This window comes from Xenopus laevis, chromosome 4S (genome assembly GCF_017654675.1).
Source record: "Xenopus laevis strain J_2021 chromosome 4S, Xenopus_laevis_v10.1, whole genome shotgun sequence".
In the NCBI taxonomy this organism is placed as follows: Eukaryota; Metazoa; Chordata; class Amphibia; order Anura; family Pipidae; genus Xenopus; species Xenopus laevis.
In genome coordinates, this window is record NC_054378.1 from 122,323,362 (window position 1) to 122,348,366 (window position 25,005).

At 40.5% G+C, this 25,005-nt stretch overlaps 1 protein-coding gene across 3 annotated transcripts in view; it reads right to left on the reverse strand.

The window, feature by feature from the left end:
* The window catches only part of LOC121393378 (chemokine-like protein TAFA-1), a 306,137-nt gene extending 282,191 nt beyond the window's left edge, over window positions 1-23,946 (reverse strand). For 2 of the 3 annotated variants that reach the window (XM_041561772.1, XM_041561773.1), the window contains exons 1-2: window positions 23,088-23,945; window positions 19,623-19,743 (exon numbers count right to left, since the gene is read on the reverse strand). In XM_041561772.1, coding sequence (XP_041417706.1) covers window positions 19,623-19,734 — 112 coding nt within the window. In that variant the 5' untranslated portion in view covers window positions 19,735-19,743; window positions 23,088-23,945. Of the gene's footprint in view, window positions 1-19,622; window positions 19,744-23,087 lie in introns of all 3 variants that reach the window. The other variant, XR_005961036.1, reaches the window with a different exon arrangement.
* Window positions 23,947-25,005: the final 1,059 nt, after the last annotated feature.

Below are 25,005 nucleotides of genomic sequence, written 5' to 3' on the forward strand. Positions count from 1 at the left end.
CAGGTTTCGTATAAAAACGGTACACATTTTTTAATTAAAGTATATTGGAGATAGGTTTCTTTTTCATTAAAGAAAGGAAAAATGGGATTTCATTTTTTTGACTTTACATGCCCTTTAAGGAAGCCTGTTGGAGGGCCCCCTACATACTCTAATAAGTCTTCTGTTGCCAGCTTTTATTGACTGGCAGATATACGCTCCTTCTTCTTATGGAAAGAGATTGTGGGAGGGGGCTATTTAGCATCTTCTGCAAAAAAAAGGATCTACCAGTGTCCCCTGACTAAGCACAGTTTCAAGGTCTATAGAAACACAAAGGAAAACAAACACAAACCTTGGGTGGCAGAAGAGGTAAATCAAACACTAAGGCAAGAAATTTATCACAATGACTTGCAGGTTATTTGATCTTTTTTTCTGAAAGAATCCATTTGTTTCATTACACAGAAATGTATAAAACACTTCTATATAACGGAATAGCCAAGCAAGGCAGGATTATTTATGGACTGTCACTTGCTTGGAGAGGCAGGTCATACTTGCTGGCCACAAGCTGCTATGAACATAAATGCTCTTTGGTGTAAACATAAATATATATTTATATATGTGAAATTTCAGCCCTACCAGAGAGTTATGGCCGAGGTATTTACTGCAAACAGGACAGAGGGATTAGAAATATATATGTTACAATGAATTAATCTAAATGTCTTATATGATGTTTTTAGTTTCAGCCGCAAGTAGTTTAGGGGCGAATTTCTCCTGTTTTGTTTCGCTGAAAAATTTGCACATTTCCCGCGAAATTCACAAAATGGTGAGATATTCGTGAAACTCGAAAATTGATGCTCGTGTCAATTTTGGACACGTGTCTGAAAAGTCGCCTACATCAATTTTGACACCGGTGTTAACGTCAATGGGTGTCCGAATAGTGTTGACGCGCTGCGATTTTGACGCCATTGACTTTTCGGATGCGTGTCCAAAATTTTTTGACGCCTGCAAATTTTCGCGGGAGTTTTGCGAATTTGTTTGCCAGTGGCGAAACACGGAAATTTGCAGTGAATTCTCGCCAGGTCGAATTTATTCGCCCATCACTAGCCGCAAGTGCTGTGTGCAAGGTGTAACTGTGGACTCAAATGCTGATGTTTTTTATCCACAAATTAGCATTTTTTCCCCCACAATTCCATTGTCAACAGGGCCGGAACTAGGGGTAGGCAGACAACGCAAGTCTCTAGAGAGCAAAGGTGAATGGGCACCAATCATGTACCTCTTCTCTCATTTTTTTTGGGCCTTGTTTCACCGCGGAAATGACACTCGTAGACGTGTATGGCGCCGCATGTCAAACTTTTTTTGACGCCCATAGTCTTTAATGGGCGTTGTCAACATTTTGCCTGCGGCAAATTTTTGGCGAAATGAAAAGGGTCAAATTCACCCAAGCCTAACCAGCAGAACCCAACAATATTGACATCTTTTCATTCTTTTGGCTGCTAAATGTAGACAAGACATAGACAACACTTAGCGAAAAAAATGCTTTTAAAAAATCCCTATTTTTCATAAAAAGTCTTAATATTAGATGCTGAAAATAATAGTGTTTGTTTCTGTCTCTGTAAAGATCTTGGCCTTTGTGGTTCTACCCAGCATGTAAATGAAAATGCTGCTCTTATTAAAAAAAAAAAAAAAGTCTAATAAATAGAAGAAAGCTGGGAGGGTAAGTAACAAACCCCAATGCTCCAACCCTAGCAACGAGGAGGACAACATCTGTAGATTAAGCCGTTATTTTAAGCCAAATTCAAAGGAAGATTTAGGTTTATATTGACTGAGTGATGTGAACATGCTGTTAAGTTACCTAATCATGGGATGTAAGCACTCAGCTAAAATTAAAGCTCCGAGATTAAAGACGTCTATGTCTTTTGCTGGTTTGACTTCAGAGATGGGCAAGGGAACTTGTTCCGTATAATGTGCAGGGATTTACTGTTTGATAAGAATATAACGTAGGCAATAAATAACACAATAGTGCTGCCCAATGACACTGTGCCTTTACTGGACAAAGCAATGGAAAGCAAATTATTGCCAGTGTTGTTGGCAGTTGTTTATCATAGAATATGTAATGGGTTTGTTCTAAGATATAAGCACCCATTGCTCTGTTTGTCATGGATTCTACAATAACTCTCTCTCCCTAGGGGGCAGATTTACCAAGCAGCGAATTTTCGCCAGCATCTGTTTTGCACCCATCGCAACACTTTGCCAGGCGCAAATGTGCTCCTGGGCGCCGAACGCTGGTGACTTTTCGCTAGCGGCAGTGCGAGCATTTCATAGCTAAGATGTGATCTTGCGCTTAGGTCAATTTGCATACTGCGGGAAATTTGTATGGACGTCTTTATGTTTAATGTTGGTGCAAAAACATGGTTCTCTTCCAGGCAATACTTGGTTGAACCCCCTTTGGTTGCAATTATAGGTTTGCCTATTTTTCTAGGCAAAATTGCCAGGTTGAATTGAGATCTTGATTAATCACAGTCATATTCAGATATGGCTTTTACCAGGCCATTCTAACACAGTGAGGTTCTTGATTTTAAACAACTCGTTGGTAACTTTAGCTGTGTGTTTAGATTTGTTGTCCTGCAGGAAGGCACATTTCTGCCCCAATGGCAACAAACAAAAATGGTGAGTTTTTCTCCAAAAGGTAATAACCAAAATGTAGTTAAAAGTTTAAACCATTTATTAGGACATCAAGTTGAAGGCCTGATGCATTTCGTGTCTGTTGGGGCACTTGCTCATAGGCTGTGAGGGACTATGCGTAAGTGCCCCAACAGGCACGAAACGTGCCAGGCCTTCACCTGTATGTCCTAATAAATGGTTTGAACTTTTAACAACTGTACATTTTGGTTATTACTTTTTATAGAAAAACTCACAATTTTTGTTTGTTGCCATTTGTTCATGTACCCGTGGACTGGGGTGAACTGTGAGTATATTTCTCTCCTCTTACATTTATTGCCCCTGTTATTAGATATCAATTTTTTAGCGGTGCTGTCATTAGCAATTTGCACCAATTTTGTTATTTTGTCTTACATTTCTGCTCCAGTCTTTTGCAGACTGAAGAGTCTTTCCTTCTAAAATTGCCTTATTTTTGCTCCATATTGCCTTTGCCCTAACCAGCCTCTGCCAATGGAAAGCATTCCCTGAACGTGATGCTACCACCACTATGCTTCCCCATGGAGATGGTGTGCACAAGGTGAGAAGCAATTTGGTTTTCTGGTTAAGGTGGCCATAGACGCAAAGATCCGCTCTTTTGGTAACATTGCCTTTCCCCAATATGCCATTAAACAAGCATGGCTATATCGGGGGTAATCTGATTGTTCGGCCGTATGGCCGAACGATCCGATTACGATGTGCCATGGGATTACGATGTGCTATGGGCTCCGGCAGGATCTGTCAGGTCAAAATCAAACCTGACGGATAGACCAAACGAACGATCTTCGCCGGACAAAAGATGTCGGCACACGCCACACACGATCCGAAAATCGTACGAATCCTCGATTCGTACGATAGGATCTGTGTGTCTATGGCCACCTTTACACAGCATTTTGCTGTGTCTCATAATCATAATCTTTTCCTACATGTCTCCCACATTCCTTGTAGCATCCTCCAAATCAGTACTTGCTGCCCTTGGATAAAGTCCATCTCTGTTGATAATCCCTTTTACAGCTGTCCCATCTCTGCTCTGGGTCTTTACAGCCACATCAGCACTACCATTGGCAATGTGGTTGCTTCTCAGAGGATTATTGGACAGCCGGCTCTAGACAAGAGACGTGGTTGTGCCATACTCTTTCCATTTTTTAATAATGGACTTAATATTGCCCTGAGGGATGTGCAAAGTTCTCCAGAATGTTATCCCTGATATTGTCCCCATGATTCTGTCTGTTTATTTATATTCTCTAAGAAACTCTATGGCCTTCCAGGTGTTCAGTCGTTAATATTTATTATCAAACCTTTTAACTGCACACAGGCGTTCTCTGTTCAACAAATTATGTGACTTCTGCTTCGCCTGTGTTTATTTAGTGGTTTCAGTGAAGGGTGGTTAATAGATATCTATATTTTATTTGGACTTTAATAAAATGGACTACTTTTTGAAGCATGATGCCATAAAATCCCAACTGAATCCATTCTGATTCAAACACAAAATCCAAGGGGTGAATAATGACACAAGGCAGTGCACATTCTAATATGGGAATATATTAAAGTCATTAACAGAAAACATAACTGCCGTGCGAACAGTTTTTCCTTTGTGTTCATTTCTCCCTTGTATATTTTAGCATTTGTTTCATTTCATTTTGCAAGCCGCCCACTAATTGCACAGAAATTTGTGTGTTTTAGACTTTGCACCAGTGCACCGTAATAAAACATATTAATGGAACAGTGTACCTTCCAGAATATGATTAAATAGATGCTGTGTGCAACTGAAATTTACAATATCACTTGTCTGTAAACAAGTTTGGGTAGAAGAATGCATATTTGCTTTTTTTCTTTTTGCAAATTTTTGTGCAACATTTATTACAAACCTTGCTAATTTTCATGTACTAGTTGGTTTCACATAAGCAAAGAGTGTACTTATTGGCCTTGGGAGATCTTCATATTAGAACTGAAGGTGCATGGACGTTTGGTTTTGCACACTGCATAGGTGACCAAATTAGGCAAAAGTCCACTTGTTAGTAGTGATGGGCAAATTTCTTCGCCAGGCGCGAATTCGCGAAACGCCCGCGAAAATTTGCGGCAAAATTTTTTTCCGAAAAAACGGACACCGGCGTCAAAAACGGGCCCTGGCGTCAAAAACGGGTGCCGGCGTCAAAAAAATGGGCGCTGGCATCAAAAACAAGACGCCGGCGCTGTTTCGCGAAACGGCGCAAATTCGCCCATCACTACTTGTTAGTAAACCGCACCAAACTAGCAGGTTTTACATAGCATGCCCACCTTTAGGTACAACTACTAAATGCAAAACAGGTTCATTTAGAGCTGAATTTAAATGGTGATTTCTTCTCTAGTTGTTCAGACGTTGTCCATTGTTTAGTCTGTTATTGTCAACATTGACTGGTTGATATCAGCACAATGTGCACCTCCCATACTATAACCTTACAGTTGCAGGACTCATTTGGGTCATTTATACATACATGGGCAAATTTCCACCTGGGCAGTAACCCATGTCAATCAATCTAAGAGTCGCTCTGTTTGTTCTACCTGCATCTGACTGGATGGAAAAAGTTAATCACTTATTAGTTGCTATGATTGACTGCCCTGGTGCAAATATGCCCAGTATTTATAAATGATAATGAGTTTAAGTGTATTCTGGCCACGGCAATGCTGACATCCAAGCAGCCCACTGAGCATGTGGACCCCTGGTACAATCCTACCCCCTACTCCCCTGATTGTTACTCTCCTGATAAATGGTTTAGCTGCCTTATCCCATGCTATACAGGATGAGTCTGAATTTACATAGTTACATAGTTACATAGTTACATAGTTAAGTTGGGTTGAAAAAAGATCAAAGTCCATCAAGTTCAACCCCTCCAAATGAAACCCAGCATCCAAACCCACACACACTCCCACTGAAACTATATAGACCAATATCTATATTAATTGTATATAGACTATTGTATAGGATATTATGTTTGTCCAAGAAATCATCCAAGCCTCTCTTAAAGGAATTAACAGAATCAGCATCAAAACATCACACGGCAGTGCATTCCCCAACCTCACTGTCCTCACTGAGAAGAACCATCTACTCTGCTTCATATGAAAGTTCTTTTCTTCTAGTTTGAGGGGGGGGGGGCTCTGGTGCGATGATCCATGATTTGGAAGAATAGATCTTTCGCTAGCTGTCTATAATGTCCCCTTACAAGCGTCTTTTCTCCAGAGAGAACAACGTCAACATTGACAATCTATCTTCATAATTTAAACTTTCCATTCCTTAAACCCATTTAGTTTCATGTCTCGGCACTCTGTCTAGCCCATTTATACCCTTCTTAAGGACTGGAGCTCAAAACTGCGCTTCATACTTCAGGTGAGGCCTTACCAGGGGCATATAAAGAGGCAACATTATGTTTTCATCCCTTGAGTTTATGCCTTATTTTAAGCAAGATAGAACATTATTTGCTTTAGTAGCCACAGAATGACACTGCCCAGAATTAGACAACTTGTTATCTACAAAAATCCCCAGATCCTTCTCAATTAAAGGAAAACTATACCCCCAAAATGAACACTCAAGCAACAGATAGTTCATATCATATTAAGTTGCATATTAAAGAATCTTATCAAACTGGAATATATATTTAAGTAAATATTGCCCTTTTACATCTCTTGCCTTGAGCCACCATTTCGTGATGGTCTCTGTGCTGCGTCAGAGATCACCTGACCAGAAATACTACAACTCTAACTGTAACAGGAAGAGATCACCTGACCAGAAATACTGCAGCTCTAACTGTAACAGGAAGAAGTGAGGAAGCAAAAGACACCACTCTGTCTGTTAATTGGCTCATGTGACCTAACATGTATGGTTTGTTGGTATGTTAGTGAGTACAGTGAGTCATACAATCCCAGGGGGCGGCCCTTATTTTTTAAAATGGCAGTTTTCTATTTATGATTACCCAATGGCACATACTACTAGAAAAGTATATTATTATGAAAATGGTTTATTTACATGAAACAGGATTTTACATATGAGCTGTTTTATGCAATATCTTTTTATAGATACCTACATTGTTTGGGGGGTATAGTTTTCCTTTAAGGAAACTCCCAAAACACTGCCATTTAGTGTATAACTTGCATTTATATTATTTTTGCCTATAACTTGCATTTATCAACATTGAACCTCATTTTCCAGTTTGCTGCCCAGTTTTGCAGTTTAGACAAATCACTCTGCAAAGTGGCAGCATCCTGCATCGGACCTATAGTTCTGCACAATTTAGTATCATCTGCACAAATAGAAACAGTACTTTCAATGGCCACCTCCAGGTCATTAATAAACAAGTTGAAAAGTAAAGGACCAAGTACAGAGCCCTACGGTACTCCACTAACAACACTGGTCCAATTTACCACCACTCTTTGTAATCTCTCCCTCAACCAGTTCTCTATCCATGTACAAATACATGTTCCAGGCCAACATTCCTTTATTTAACCAATAACCTTATTTTGGTATTGTATCTAATGCTTTAGCAACGTCTAAGTACAGTAGATCACATCCACTGCCATCCCAGAGTCGAGGTGCCTGCTCACCTCCTGATAAAAGGCAATCAAATTAGTCTTGCATGATCTGTTGTGCATACAGCCATGCTGGCAATGCAGCCAAGTATCTTATCCCTTAATACCCCTTCAAATAGATGAATTTGATTGCTATATGCCAGACAATTACCTATCCCTCACTGAAAGTAAAGAAACCACAACTGGTGCTGGTTGCACTGTGAGCAATGTGACTTCTATACTCTACACAGCATGAAATGGCTTAAAAATCAGTTTAAGGACTGTAGAAGAAAACATGTAACTTACAAAGAATAAAAACCATTTGCAAATGGCCCTAAAATCATACTAAAACCATGAAAATCCCATCTGTATACATACTCAAATCATTTAAAATCTGTTTTCAAAACCTGAGTATATGAATAAGTGAAACACTAGCGTCAGACCAAGACTGCTGATAAATTAAACATTAATCTGTTTTCTCCTTTATAATCCCAGTATGGGTTACAACTCTATTAATAATTATTGGTCTGTATGTATAACTTTCCTTTGCAACTGTCATCTCATTTTCATATTTATACATTATTTAAACATCTATTTTCTTTAGCAGCTGTCAGCTGAATAAATGAGACTTTCCAGCTCCAAAGAGTCTTGTAGGAGAGCAACTTTCACTCTCTATTCCCTTCGGATGCACAGAAAATGTTGGGTGTTAATTCTGTTTCCCCCAGGGGTGGCAGCACTGTGCAATTATGCATAATGTATAGAACATACAATTACTCTTTGAAATAATAATAATTACAGGAAAGGCAGCCTGTTGGGGAAAAAATGTGCCTGGCACCAAGGAGCAAGGAGCCTATGCAGCTGACGGGAAAAAATGAATATGTAGGTTAGAAACCATAGGGGACATCAGGGGCTTTATTATTTATTTTAGCTACGTCCTCTTGGGAAAACAAACATATCATTCAGTTCAAATCCAATTTGGATACAAAGGACTCGTGCAATAATGATATCTTCCCTGCTTGTGAAAAGGATAAAAAATTAAATGATAGCCACGCAAATGCGATTTCACATAAAGTAATAATTAATTTAAAAAATTAATTTCACTAGTTCTACAACCAACCAGAACTATCTTCTTTTTTTTTTAACTTGTTGCAAAATGATCACAGCTCAGTGCTGATTGGCTGCTATGAGTAACTGCAACGATGCAGTTGGAATCTTATGCTCTTATATGAGCCTCTCTAGTCTGGACTGGCAATCTGTGGGTTCTGGCAAATGCCAGAGGGGCTGCTGTAAGGTCCCATAGACAGTCACCATCTAGTGGGCCGGTGGAGGACTATTTGAGCCTCTGAGACTTGGAATGGCAGGGCCTATTTTGACTCCCAGTCCAGACCTGCGTGCCTCTCAATCTGTAACTGCTGGGAAACACAATGGTTTCGGTTCTAATTTTGCTGCATTAAATTAGCCCATGGTTCCTAGAGCGGATGTTTACACTGTATCCCTCAAGCAGTTTAAGTGCTGGGAGCCAAAGATGCATCACACACTTACTGGAAGAACTGAAAGGACAAGCTGCTAGACAGCAAAGAATGTGTTAGGTCCCAAATCAATAAGATACATAAGGTTACAACAACAGCAGCATTAGCCTCTAATACATAATTCAATTATTCACTGAGCTCCGAGCTCTAATATGACATATTTAGAAATAAAAAGATGGATTTAAGTCAAGGTTTTAAAATAAAACGTAGTTAATAGCTCTCAGATGCTGAACACTGGATATCATTGGGTCTGTGGGGATGTATTCAATAGTCATCCCTTAGAAACATTTGTCTACTTTATAAGTTACTGTATTAGTTTACCATAAAACGTTTGATATATGGACCTTGCTTCTGTGGGCTAGAGGAGTGGAAGAACTAGGACTAATTGTAGCCTTTTAGTAGACACCATGGGGTACAAAAGAAAGTATAGATTTTGCAGTACCTGAAGCATAAGGCCTTAATGATCATAGTAGCAGTATTTGTAATGAGGGATTATTCAGTGAGCAGCCAGTTCAAGAATTGTAAATAGTGTTCGTGCCCTGGTGATATCTACCAACCAAGGGCTTAATCTGAGGATAGAGCTAATGGCCAATCATCATGACCTGTATGTGCTGAAAGCAAAAACTTGTTTCTACTAAAGCTGAACAGCGGCAATTGTATTTGCCCTTGGCTTTTTATCAAATCATTATTAAAGGTCCAAGAGCCACTGATACCTTAAGTGATTTTGCACAACACCATATGGAGAACACCAGGGTCACAACTACAGAGAAAGCAGACCCAGAGGCTGCAGCAGGTATAGGGGACCCATGAGACCTTAATTCACATACAATTTCAATAAATATTGGTAAAACATGTCAACCTCTAGATATTTTGTGGGCCTGAAAACGAATTTCCTTCGGGGTCCAGTAATATCAAGTTACGCCTCTGAAGAACACAAGAGCTCACATTTAATGGCAAGAAATGTGGAACAGTAACACTAACAAATGAAAGTATTTAAAGGAATGACAATATTATGCACTGTTGCCCTGCACTGGTAAAACTGGTGTGTTTGCTTCAGAAACTCTACTATAGTTTATACAAACAAGCTGGGGGCCATGGGGGCAGCCATTCAAGCACAGGATACACAGTAGATAACAGATAAGTACTACTATAGTTTATATAAACAAGCTGCTGTGTGGCCATGGGGCAGCCATTCAAGCACAGGATACACAGTAGATAACAGATAAGTACTACTATAGTTTATATAAAAAAGCTGCTGTGTAGCCATGGGGGCAGCCATTCAAGCACAGGATACACAGTAGAAATCAGATAAGTACTACTATAGTTTATATAAACAAACTGCTGTGTAGCCATGGGGGCAGCCATTCAAGCACAGGATACACAGTAGATAACACATAAGTACTACTATAGTTTATATAAACAAGCTGTTGTGTAGCCATGGAGGCAGCCATTCGAATCAAAAATTCACTCATCACTACTTATTAATACTCTTTGCCATTTTTATATTGTGTTTTTGAAACTTCATGCCACTGCACAGGAAACCAGTTGATATGCACCCAATTTTTTGGTGTCACTTGCTAAAAAGCTGACAAGTGGTCTAACCAAAATCTTTTGGGCCTCAGTACAAGATATTACCTTGAGACCCCCTACTTATTTCCTCCAAACACTCTATGAGCAAATGTTGGTGGTTCTTCTGGTTGGTAGTTGCCTTTGCTTTCTCAGCGTATAATAATTAGGAGGGGGAACATTTTCATCAATTTGCTCTAGATTAGAACATCAAAATTGATATTAAAAAAATTGTTTTAGCAGTTGACCGCCACTTGCTGCAAAATAGCTAGATGTTATGTAAGGCATTTGTCATTGTAACATGAAGCCGGCTGATAAATAATGCCCAGAGTGTAATGGAGAATACATGCCTCAAACAAACAATCTCTAGCACAGGGGACCTGGCAATAATTAATGTAAACCTCTTTCCACCGTGACTATAAATTCAGATGCTCCTTGACAAAAGGTGCCCAATAATTACAGGCTATTGTGGCTTCCTCATGAAGTTCAAAGAACCATTATGGCAAGCAATCTGCCTGTAATTTTCATTTACTTGCTCTAATGTTGGGTCAAAAATAAACATGAAACTATCGTATGGTCCTCAATGTCCAAAGAAAACCAAAACCCAACAAATTGTTCTTTTGCTTGTTGGTGTTTATCTCTAAACCTGAATCAAGAACGTATTCCCACCGTGGGCTTATATGTGGAACTGTGAGGAGTTCTGGCCGTCCTCAAAATGGCGGCACCCAGAGGAGGCCACGCGGCAGTCGGACGCATACTTTGACGCTGGTGACTAAACGTGCGAGGTCGGCGTGCAAATTGGCGCACATCTTATGGCGTCATCTGGCACATTTTGGCGCAAAATCCTGCCTATTTAAAGACACCAGAAGGTTCTCTTGTCGCCCAAGTATAGGTTCTTCTATCCTGAGTTCCTGGGTGTACTGTTGAAGATTGCTTTCCTGATTCTTGACCTTTGCCTGAAATCCCGACCTTTGCCTGAACCGACGATTCTTCTGGCTGATCTCTTGTACCTCGAACAGTGTTTGTCTAGATGGCTTCCTCCTTGGTCTGCACTACAAACTGCGCCTTCAGGCCCTGACAGGAACTACTGGGTCTATTGGTTATAATTTAAGTTTTTCCAACAGAGGTCCTTCAAGAAGACCAATTCTTTCTTCTGTTGATTCCACTCTCCTATGCCCGTGTTACATATTTGGTCAGAGTGCTTAAGTTGGGAAATAAACTGTGAATCCAAAGAATATTTCAGGAAAACTTTTAGGTCTATATACGTTAATTTCAAGCATTATTAGACCATGCGCTCCATGATTTCTGCTCAAGAAGATAAAATAATTTTGTCGCCACTTATAGAAGCTAACAAGATTTCTTGAGAAAATAGAAGGTAGAACAGCTCTTATCCCAACTGCATCAATAAGCCTTCCTGCTGCTATCTTCAACCCGTGTCCTTTTGTTCTAACTTTATTCTTTGGGGAGTAGTTAATACAAAAAAAATGATATACTACCTGACAAATGCTGCTTATACAATAGGGAATAAGAGGAACGCATTAAAACATGGAAAATACAAGCTGGACGAAGAGTATTATGGGAAAGGTAAAAAAAAGACACTGAATTGTATTGACCCTGGAGAGGCTTCCTTTTGAGTCAGAGCTGTTTAAGGTCGAGATGTCTCAGAGATAACATCTAACATAGAAACGTTAAGGTTTCTATTCTAAGCTGAAGGCCAAGAACTATACACAGGTTTGGGACCTGTTATCCAGAATGCTTGGAACCTGGGGCTTTTCTTATAACGGATCTTTCCGTAATTTGGATCTTCATTAAATTCATTTAAACATTAAATAAGCCCATTAGACTGGATTTGCTTCTAATAAGGATTAATTATATATTAGTTGGGATCCAGTACTTGGAGTTATGTGATTTCCACCAACACCAATGTCTGGAAAATCAGCATCCAACTTGCACTCAATTTACCAATGCAGATGCTAATTGATCTGAAATTACACTAAAATCCTCAGAATTACATCTAAGAAAAACCCTGACCCACTGGGGTTTCAAGCAAACTTATGACTCAACAAGCCAAGTCAAAACATGTGCATTTTGCTGTTTTGACAGATTCTCTAAATCTTTTCCTTCCTCCGGACAGATCTATGATCCTGAACCAGCGCCGCACACAGCAGTGACTTCTAAATCTTGATTTTATAAAACATCAAGAGTCCTATTTAACAGGGAAATTATACGCTTGTCATTTTCTAACAAAAAACATAAATTGCACAATTAGCAACATTTCAGCGTGGCAGTTATGAAGGATGCAGGGAAAAAAAGTGAGTCTCCAATTTTCTAATTAGCGAGTGCCACATTATCCCTGTGAGTAATTGTTTGCAGTGACACTGTTAGATGGGAGCGTTACCTATTGTGTGATGATTTAAAAGGGAAACATCAGTTATGTGTGAGATATGTTGATTGTGTAGTAATATATTGGTGAAAAATATCCTTATTACATAATTGTCCCCAAATGAATCCAAATTAACCAGCATCACCCTGGAATGAATCCTGGTAATCTAGATCAAGCTGTTTGAAGAGCTTGGTCTAATACTTCTATACCTACTTATTACCTGTGGTAGGATGGGGCTTTGTATGAAGAGGAACCTTGATGGTTCTAGGAAGGAATATTTAGAAGATTGTAGGAGGGACAGATTAGGTATTAGTAAGAGATGGGTAGTGTACCTGTTGGGAACCAGGGAACAGTATTCTATACACAGTTAGGTTGGGTAAGGAGTATCGTAGAAGTCTAGCTTACCTTGTCACAACATGTAGAGCAGTGATCCCAAACCAGTGGCTCCTGAGTAACATGTTCCTCACCAACCTATTGCATTTTCGTTCCCACAGGCCAAAAAGCAGGTGCTTATTTTTGAAATTCTGGCTTGGAGGCAACTTTTTATTGTATGAGAACCAGGTATACTGTCAAACAGAGTCTCCTGTAGGCTGCACGTCCACATAGGGGTTACCAAAAGCCAATCACAACCCAAAGCTGGCACCCTCAGGAAGTTTCTGCATGCTTCTGTTGCTCAGCAACTTTGTTACATTTGAATGTGGCTTACGGGTAAAAAAGTTTGGGATCTCTGATGTAGAGGAGTATGTGCCATGGGTATGAGGCTAGGCCACAGTGTTTGGTCCAAAACAAGCTATGTGGTCCTAGCGCCCGATTGCGGCCCGACCATTTGGTCTTAGCGTCGGCCACCCGTGCCCCCTCCCGCAAGTGCATGCGCTGGAGCACTGAGGAGCTTGGGTGTTAATGATGGGTGATAATTTCCAGTGGCATAACTAACTATAAAGGAATCAGACCCCAGAGGCTTGCTTACCTTATTTAGCATGAGCAGTTGGGGAGCAGCACTCATGAGTTGGTGGGTGGGTTTTGCAAGGACTGGGTAGGGTTTTTTTTTGTTGGGGGGGGGGCTGGAGCATTGTTGTCACACTGCTGGTTATGTCCTATGACAAGGGTCCCAGGAGTATGGTGTTAATGGTTTTCCTGCTTTTACTTGCCCACCTGTTGTGAATGGTGGTCTGCATTGCAGGCAAACATCTGGGGTTTTTGGTTGGTAAGCATTTTACTGGGGGGGGGGTGACTAGCTGTGTCCTGTTACATCCTACTTGGATGTCATCATTGTCTCCAAGGAAAGTGATTGGGTAAAGGTGAAGTCAAGAAATAAGCCCTGCCAGATTGCTGCTGCACAGTCAAGTAATGGAGGACATCACTTATTTGTCATCAAGACAACGTGGTGCAATCTGGCACATACTGTAAGTGCTATTTCCTAATAAAGCGATGCTCATTTCACGACACTTCTTAGGAAATAGATGCATGCTATCTCCTTATGGAGCTGCCATATTGATTTGACCACAAAAATATACACACGAGTGCTGTAATGTGCACACAAATGAACAAACCATTCAAGACTGTATTTACATATTAGGAACCACAAGTGCCCATAGACTAATGTAGCAAAATTGTTGAGCTACAACTGCTTAAGTCTTGGTGCCCTTATGGCATTTTCAGAGACACCTGTTGAAGAAAGACTGCGCTGTCCTTTTGTACAAGAAATGTCAAGCTCCCATGACTTGTACTCGCCATTGTCCATTGTCCATTGACCCCACTAGCAATAACTGCACTTTGTATGACACTCCTCCAGTGCAGCCCATCATCATAAACCTACTAGGGATCCAACAATGAGTTTTTTTCATGAGTTGCAACTAAGATATTTCCCCCCAGCACCCATAATCAGCACTGATATAGCCAACTCGTAGGTGTCCTAAGGGAGCAGTATGCATAGTAAAATCTTTTATCTCCAGTGTCCAGAATTTTGCTGCACTCTACAACTTACAAATTACACTACAAGGTGCCCTGATGTTACCACCTGCCACAGGGCAGCCGGAAGGACATGCAAGTACAGGGGTTGGAGGGGGATGGGAGGGGAACATGAATGTGCCTCCTCCTGCCTGCCTTATGAATACAGAAGGGAAGGCTTGTCTGTTGGCTGCTCATGCATGGGGTTGGGTGCACTTTGAACTGAGAGTGATAAATTACCAATTTAGTCCCCCCATGTGACCTCAGTTTATATAGGGAAGTCCAGTAGATGCAGCTGCAGTATATGCTAATCCAGTGCCAACATTTAATCCGCCCATATACTCCAGCTGCACATATTGATGGAAAATGGTAATTTTGCTTAAAGAGCAGCTAAACGAAAGCAAATGATGCTTCCCAAATAGCATTAATATGATAAATCATGTGCACTTAGCAGTGAAGTCAAGTTTAATAAAGCACAAGTTAGTTGTCTAGTTAACAAGTTGTGCTCCATTCACACACAAAATCAAGCTGTACAATTCTGCCAAAATATTGCATTTAGGTTCCTTAAAAAACACAATCAATTAGATGTCTAGTTTGGGCTTCAACATCCCCAGCGTTCCCCTTACTTGCTACTCAGGTGTGAAACCATCTGAGTGATGTGAACAGGACGTCAAAATTCCACTCATCCGTCAATGTAGTGGATTATTTCTTGAGAGAATGAAATTGGCTGCCTGGGATCAGCTGACCATCAATCTTACTCACGGAAAGGTATGGAAAAACAGCCAGAAAAAAAAAAAAAAACTCGCTATAGGCAAAGCTGTGCTGTTCCTAAGCAGGTGATGAAGCAGATGTAGAATCTTCACTCTATCTGTATCACAGCCCTGAGTGTCATTTTTTCCCATTTTCAGGGTAGTTGGTATGCGACGAGTGTCTACCTCTTCCTGCTTCATAAAGGAGGTCATTTTTCAAGCTTAGGCAAATGGTGCTGACTGAGCTACATGTCTGCCTGTCGCTCATTTTTTCCCCCTGCCTAATAATGTCACTTGTTTCGGATGATTGTACAAACTGGGGTTGTGGTTCCTGCTGGAATTTGTCTAGGAAGGGGGATTAATCAGCAGTGAGGGGAACCTCTGTTTATTCAGGTTTCGTCTGGCTCTGCGGAGCAGTACATGTCTGGCCTCTGTCAGTCAAATGGAAGAAGTGGGTGTTGTCCTTTAAAATGTTTTGTTGATTTTCACTGAATTAATACACAGTGTAATGCTTTTATACTAGCCAGTTGTTAGCTATATAATTCTTTGAGCTTTATTTTCTCATAAAGGCACATCATAGTGGCACAAGTCTGAGAGCTGGACCAAATAGGATTCACGCTGAGGGAAATACTACTTGGGCCAGCACCGGTGGCTTAACTAGAGTGTGCTGGGCCCCCCCTGCAAAAAAATCTTCAGAAGGGTCTGGAGCACTCCGATTCCCATCCTTCCACCCACTTCCTGTCCCACCAATCCCCCACCTACTCCCCAGCCCAACTCCGCCCACTCCTATACCAACTTGTATTCCCCTTCCTCACCACAAGTAAGAGAGGAACTGGGGAGGAATGCTTCCTCTATTGGCTATAGAGGAAGCAGACCTCACAGTCCAGGCCCCCTTGTTCCCCAGGCCCCCCCTGCGACTGTCGGGTCTGCTTCCTCTATAATTACGCACCCTGCCTTCTACCTTTCTCCAGCCACTGGCTGCAACTCAGGCTTTACACCAAACCCCTCACTGGCACTTGCCAGCTGGTAGCTCCATGTTTACCCTAGTGGTTGTGTCAATAGTTGCGCCAGACTTATACCCCTAGAATCACATGCTAACTCCAACCCTACTATTGTGGTCTTCCTTATTTTTTTTTGCAAGCATGCTCCAGTATGTGTTTGATGCCATTGAGGCCCCTGCATCAAAAAGGGCACAATTTGGCAACTGCTCATTAGTGATGGGCGAATTTGCGCCGTTTCGCCAGAAAAATTTACGAATTTCGCGAAACGGCGAAAAATTCGCGAAACGGCGCCCATTTTTGACGCCAGCGTCCGTTTTTTCTAAAAAAAATTTTTGGACGCCGGCGAATTTTTGCCGCGAATTTTCGCGGGCGTTTCGCGCCTGGCCTGTCCATCACTACTGCTCATTCATAAGCAGGGTGCAAGTTGTTGGTAAACCTTCAGTAGGGTTGGAGTTACTGTGATGCTATGGCTCCAAGTTGTCAATACAACCTACTGATGGAACCCTTGAGCAGCTGCCATGATCAAGGTCAAATGATGCAATTTTAAGAGGCATGCCAAACAACTATGCAAAAGTGCAAGTGTCTTTAAAAAAAGTAGTGTTTGAGGTTGATTTATTGAAAATTTCAGCAAAAACTCTACTAGTCCCGCCCACCTGTTCCACTTCCTGCTGCCTCCGTTTCCAGGCTGTGTAGGGGAGCAGGCAGTTCTCAGGACACTGCACTGTAGGAAGGGAGCAGTTAGGCTCATCTGAAAAATTCTCATGTTGATTTATAAAGTCAAATTCAATACTACATAATCCCCCCAAAAACAGCTACAATGGGCAATGCCCGCATATTTCCTGCAGTCTCCTATTAAAAACCTCCATAATCGCTCAACAACCAAAACATGGCATTTTGCTATCCAAGTGTAAGTGATGTTTACAGCCCAGGCTTACAGCATTAACTCTTACATCAACCGTATTGTGTCTTGCTTCCACCATCAATTCCACTTTCAGTTTTCAGTTCCAACAACAGAGGGAAATATTCACAGACAAACAAGAACAGAATCCTTGGCACGAGACACAGAAATTACATCATTTTCTATGAAGGAGGAAGTGCAAATACTGTAAGTAACAAGTTAAAGGGAAAGTCGACACTGCCAGTATTGTGTAACTGTATATTTCATTCTCGGCCATCAGTTAACATCTCCTATTAATATACATGAGTCTTCCAAACAAGACAGACATTTCAATTTTTGGAGATCAAGGTCAGCCTGTGGGAGGTGATTTTATGCATATTAACTGTTATTGTTTTCATTTTCCACCGTGCGGTTAATCATTTCAGCTCTAAAATTATTCGTAGTGAATGGAGGACAACATTAAACTCTTACAGACTTCCATAAAGTGGCCTGCAGCCATTCCATGTCTATCACAACCATTATATACAGTACAGGGATATTTATGTTCTTCATTCTTGACTTCTCTTCTATAACTGCAAGTGTTATTTCCCCAGGGCAGACACTGTGTGTAAAGTATTTGTACATTTGTATTTTATGTTCCCACTCGCCCAACTGTCACTACAACAATCCACAGACCATTGCAATGAGGATTCTTCAACAATATATCCATTAACATCTATCCATCATGTTTCTATCTATACATATTTATCTATTCTTCTATTTATCATCTTTCCATGCTTCTATCTATCTATTCAATCTATTTTTCCATACCTCTATCATCTATCTATCATCTATCTATCTATCTATCTATCTATCTATCTATCTATCTATCTATCATCTATCTATCATCATTTATCTGTTTATCCATCATCTTTATTACCATATATTTACCTCCTCAGTCCCACGGTCTATCTCTCTTTATTCCTTTATTACTGATGCCAAGATACAGCTTTTTGCCAAGGCCAAAACTAGGGGTAGGCCGAAGAGGTAACTACCTAGTGCACAACTATGTGTGGGCACTGGACAGTTACCTGTTCAAAGTTATTCTGTCTACTCCAAGTCTGTGTTCACTCCCCTGCTGCTCTCACCTCCCTCCTCTCTCCTCCCCTTTTGCCACTCCCCCCTTACCTCTGTCACTCCCCTGCCCTTCCCCTTTGTTGCTCTCCCCTCCCTTCCTCCCTTCTCTTCTATTATGGCGCATGCATGCACTCTTGAGCATGCACGCGCACATGGGGGGGGGAGGGGTAGGGGTTAGCCGACTGGGGTGCCTAGGACACCCTGTCGACTTGGCCTGGCCCTGCTTTTTGCCATTGTTTTCATGACCAGGTTCCAATTTACAAACACATTGCTCTTTATTAATTTGACCACCAATATTAATTCTGTTTAAATACTCATGTCACTGTTCTATTGTGTGTTAGCATGAATTTATACACATTTGTTGTTTTTGAGTTTCAATTGAAGGCTGCCAGGGATATTGGGAGTTATAGTTTATAGTTTATGTAGGATTCCAAGTCAACAATGGTTCGCAGATTGGTCATTTATGGCTGACATTGTTCTGTCCCCAGTATTATGCATCTCCAAGGACCCCTTGTTTTCAGCTCTGACCATTGTTCATTGGCACAGAAATGTATAGAAACAAACACACAGAAATGCAAATTCACATATTTCATCTATTAACGAAAATGATTATTATTGATGTTTTCTAACAGCTTTCAAGCAGTAATCACTATTCTGAAACACATCCAACACCCGTCTATAGTCATCATTGGCAGATCCACAGGTGCCCGAAAGGCTTGATGATCCAGTGGAAGTTCACTTTCAAAGTAAAGTAATCAAAGCAACTTTACCATTGGTCCTCCCATTTTTGTGTGTTTTTGGATTATTGTCCCTTTGCTTGTGTCACACAGAAAGCACATTGCATTGACACTATGTATGTCATACTATATTTTCTTTCTTTTTTTTTTTTTAATCGTTGATCAAACTTTTCCTTAAATACTTATCCTCCTGGGCTTGGTTGTTAAGCTCAGAGAATTTAGCAACCAGACAGCAGTTTAAGTTCTCATCTGCACAGCTGCTAAACAATCACAACAAAATCATAAAGAAGACCAACTGCAAGTTGGCCTGGAATATTATTTGCTACATCAAACTCCAAGTGAAACTTTAAAATGTGAACCATGATAGAACAGTTATGGCTTCACTGATGCATCTCCTACCCAATAACCCCATGATAGCCCTTGGAGATGCTGGTAGTTGCAGTTCCTCAACAGCTCCTTGATTTAGGAAGAAATAAGCTGTTCCTACCTGATTGATGCAAGTGATGTTGCTGGAAACTGTGATGAAGAGATCCCTGACAGAGCAGCAACACGCAAGCACTTATCCACAAATACAGGACCCAAGACATTGCCGAGACCATTGCCACTCTCTAGATGAAATACAGACATGAATTATTATCTTGTCCCTTTACACACACGCATTTTAAACTATTACAGGCTTTAACGAATGACCATCTCATGCCTTTATGGCATCATACATCATATCACAAAGGTTAAGTGCACTGAAGCAGTTAGAGGGAAAATATATGTCAACAGGGGATGGATGAATATGTTTAATAATTTAACAGTACAAATGACATTCTAATGATCTAGTGCATGCTGGGGCCATGAAAGTCTCAGCTCGCTATGTAATTGACACCAACCCTATGGAAATAAAGGTTTCCAGAAACCCCTTTATCCAGAAAGCTCTGAAATCCAGCATTAGCATATCCCAGGTTTCAGTGTTTGATTTGCATCTTCTCCTAATATCTAAAGGTATTTTTGTAGCCTAAAGGCATGGTGTCTACATATGGCATGATTATTATTATAATATGTATGTATACAGGTATGGGATCAGTTAACCAAAAAAACCATTATCCAGAAAGCTCTGAATTATGGAAAGGCTGTCTCCCATAGACTTCATTTTATCCAAATAATCCAAATTTTTAAAAATGATTTCCTTTTTCTGGGTAATAATAAAACAGTAGCTTGTACTTGATCCCAACTAAGATATAATTAATCCTTATTGGAGGCAAAACCAGCCTGTTGGGTTTATTTAATGTTTACATGACTTAAGGTATGAAGATCCAAATTATGGAAAGATCCATTATACGGAATACCCCAGCTCCCAAGCAGTCTGGATAACAGGTCCCATACCTGTATAACACCAACATATGCCCCGGTGCTGTACAGAGAATACACATCATTCCTATCAGTTCCTGTGCCAGTGGAGCTTACAATCGAATCTCCCTATCACATTAACACACACACTACAGTCAATTTTTTGTTTCCCCATGTCTCAGGCATTTGGGTACCTCAACATAGAAATGTGATACCCAGGGAATGAATTAAATATTCTCTGCATTAATTTCTTGAGCCTCAGCCGGGCACAGGATATGGTAAACACTATATACAATTAGTCTGTTACAATTTCATGCGATATGGGAAATTACAAAAAGGTCTGTGAATTACTTCTTTTTATTGCTGGTTTAGAGGAGCATTTCTTTCTTTCAAGAGTGTTTTTTGGCCAAATCAACCAATAGTCAGCTCAGCTGGCATATGTCCAATGCAGCCCATAAATTACCATGCATACATACATGTGTTTCTCTCTCTATATAGAGAACATTTTCCATTTAAATTGAATTGAATTCTTGACTACTTCCCCTATCATAGATAGTTACAACCTGTAAGTTCACCGGTCATTTTTATAAAGGGAAATGTATCTAACTTAAGACACTCTCCATATTCAGCCAATCACAGGACACACTTTCTCTTTCCATAATCCAATCAAGGGAAGAACTATTCACTGAGCCAAAGGACATTAGAGCAAAGAGGGTCATTTTATTGCCTGCCCTCAGAATAAAATGCTTATTCACTTGGAAAAAATGAGGTCTGCATAAAATCCTTCAATGAACCTACATACTTGCACCAGGGATTTATATGACCCCCTCGGTGCATGAAAGGCATTTGGATACTGTGTATGCGTATTTGTGTATATATGTGTGTGGTTTGCCTTAGTGTGGGCTTAAATATATATACTGTCTATAAGTGTGTGTCTGTGTATCTATCTACTTATCTCTATCCACATAAAATATCTACATGGAACAAGGAGATCGATTTCACATAGGAGTAGAAACATGAAACAATCCCCATTGTAATCCAGAGATATTCCTATTTTGGGGAAAGGGTTGCAACTGTGGGAATGTGTGTAAATTAAGGCAAGATCGTACTAAGAGAAGGGAATTTAACCGAGGCATAGCGTGTATAGTAAAGCAAAAAACAATATCAGTGGGATAGTGTGCATAGTAAGGCAAGGGGTTGAACTTGTGAATTAGTAGTAGTAGTAATATGAGTAGTAAGGTCATATGGTGTAATGCACGATAGTCTTAGGTAAAGGGTAGTATACTGTGCATAATATAGCAGTATGGTTTGTAAAATGGATAGTGTGTATAGGAAGGCAAGGTGTGTCAGGGGGAAAATAATGTATATATAGTATGGCAAGACACTGTAACCGTGGGATAGTGTGAAATAATATGTTTAATAATAGTTTAATAAGCAGCCCCAACTGTCTTCAAACTACATCTAATGACATGTACAGCTTGTCAGGGGAGGCTGGGAGTTGTATTCTTACAACATCTCGAGATCTGCCAGATGAATTAGTAATAATTAGCTACAGGATGTATTACTATTTATAGGGCCCCCATATATGGCTAGAATAGCCACTAAACAAATATGCTCACCCCATAAGAATAATATATATGGAATAGCTAAGTGCTCTTTACTCCCTGTGTGACTATCCCTCTATCTGCCCAGTGCACTACAGGATATAGTATTAATGAATCCCATCATGCCTTGCTACAGCATTGGCAGCAGCATGTACAATTTATACACAGATTCCGTTTTAGGGGTGCTGCCAGCTCTTCAGTTCTCCTCTAAAAAAAAGTGTCCAAAGATGTCCATTGATGAAAAAGCTCTGTTTGTAGCTGTGAAAAATTCAGCCTATTGGTATTTAATGTTATCCGAGTCCCCAGAAAAGCTTTTGTGTTCCCTTCTGTTTCCATACACACTACAGGTATGGGATCTGTTATCCAGAATGCTCGGGACTTGGGGTTTTCTGCATAACAGATCTTTCTCTAGTCTACTTGAAAACTATGTAAACATTAAATAAATCCAATAAGCTGGTATTGCTTCTAATAAGGACTAATTATATTTTAGTTTGGATCGAGTACAAGGTACTGTTTAATTATCACAGAAAAAAAGGAAATCTGTAAAAAAAATTAGATAATTTGATTACAATGGAGTTTACGGGAGATGGCCTTTCCGTATTTCAGAGCTTTCTGGATGATGGGTTTCTGGATAATGGATCCCATTCCTGTAAATGTGTGTATATATATATATATATATATATATATATATATATATATATATATTATATAAATATATATGTTCCTTATAAATCATTCACCTACTATAGTATAAGTGAATGGACAAGCTTTCCCTGTCTCCTTTACACAGTAGCCTCGATCGATATCCGATTTCCAAATCTGCATTCTCTCTCTCTCTCTCTCTCTCTCTCTCTCTCTCTCTCTCTCTCTCTCTCTCTCTCTCTCTCTCTCTCTCTCTCTCTCTCTCTCTCTCTCTCTCTCTCTCCCTCTCTCCCTCTCTCCCTCTCTCCCTCTCCCCCTCTCCCTCTTTTTCTCTTCATGTGTATAAAAAAATCCCCAAAGCTCCTTACCTGAGTAATCCAGCCAGGGACAGAAAGCTCCAGGTTCGTTCATTGGAAAAAGATCTTAACACTTTTTAAAATCCATCTGCTCCAGAGTGTATCCTTGTATCAAGCATGTAATAGTGTCATAACAGGTCCCAAATAATCAACTTGTTCTGGGTTAAAAAAAAAGAAAGAAAGAAAAAAAAGGGACAAAAGATGCTTTGGGTTGGTGATTTCCCCCTCTCTTACAATATTTCTATAAGAAGAAGAACACATAAGAGCTTACACTGGCTGGTCAGAGAAAGTGGCCAAAAATTCAAGGGTAAAAACCTGCTCATTTTAGCTTTTCCACCATCCCCTCCTTCTGGCTGAAGTGGTCCGTTTGCAGTGGTGCTGAAAGGACAGCTCCTGATAGCTTCAGTACAGGGATGGAGTGGTCCAGTTGCAGTGGTGCTGAAAAGGCAGCTCCTGGCAATTAGATCAGCTTCAGGGTAAGGAAGAAGTGTCCAGCTGCGATGGTGCTGAAAGGACAGTTTCCGTTAGCTTCAGTACAGGGATAGAGTGGTCCAGTTGCAGTGGTGCTGAAAGGGCAGCTCCCGGCAATTAGATCAGCTTCAGGGTATGAAGTAGTCCATCTGTGGTGGTGCTGAAAGGACAGCTCCTGGCAATTGAAGTGGTCCAGCTGCGGTGGTGCTGAAAGGACAGCTCCTGCTCTCCCAGTAATGAGCTCAGCTTCAGTTTAGGGAAGAAGTGGTGCTGAAAGGACAGCTCTCGTTCTCCTGGTATCTTGAGCAGACAGAGGCAGCACCGTACTATGAACAAGGCAGCTGCTTCTACTGCGAAGCCTCCCAAGTACTGTAGACTATTTCCAGTCCTTCCCTTCACTGGCAACTATCATATGTCTTAAAGGGACACTGCCCACAAATGTATCAACCAACCCAATCCACGTGGGAATCTGCCCACCAACTTTCAATGTCAGTTTTAGTGTCTCATTACACAAATTGATTTTTATTCCTTTGCAGCTTCCAGTTTCTTTGAAAGAGGGGGGGGGGGTGTATAGCTTACAGCCATTTTTTACAATAGGAAGGCAAGATCAGTGATTGAAAGGAGCGGGTTTGCTTTAGTCTAAGGAAGGGGAGGTGGGGGGTGGTTATAAATGTATTTAGTAGTGTTAAATAACACTACTATATTCAAATAACTTTAAATATTGTAATTTAGACCATTAAAATAATTTAGAATATGATGTGTCTGTAAGAAGGATATTATTTTATTCCACATCTAGCAGCAAGTAAATGTTGAAGTCATTAACTGTCTTTGGGGGTTAAAGCCATGTGATGCAGCCAACGCTGTTGGCACCTTAACAAGGGGATATGGTTGCTGCTTCAGAAATGAAGAGAAGAGGGAAAGTGTTACATGGGTGTGATTTGGGGCGTTAAATGTTTGAAACTATTTTTGTCACAAACATGAAGAATGCTAGGATTGTTTTACAGCATGCCCCCCCCCCCCAAATATTAAGGAGATGTGGCATAGGAAGGTATGCACAAATGAAAATAAATAAACATTTGTTTTGCACTTATTGTAACAGCCCAATAACCTAAAAAAAACCCTGCTTTGAGCAAAGGTTCATTTCAAACAAGGGGAATTTTAGGGGTTCACTGAAACAACAGAAAAAACTCCATGGGCAGTTTAGGGGTTGGGAAAAGGGCATTTGCCCTTGGTCTCCATGTTGACTTGTACAAAAGGCACATACTGCAGTACTGCAGCAGTCATTAAACTATAACCCCCAGCAGCCCCTGATAGCTAGAGAACATGTAGTTTATAACAGTTGGGGGGGGGGGGTCATGGTTTTAACATCCCTGATAAAATGTTTTTTCCATTCATACTGCGTCCTGCATTTCCTAGTGCCCCTACACCTCTGTATACCCCTCTTTCACACTAAGCTCTT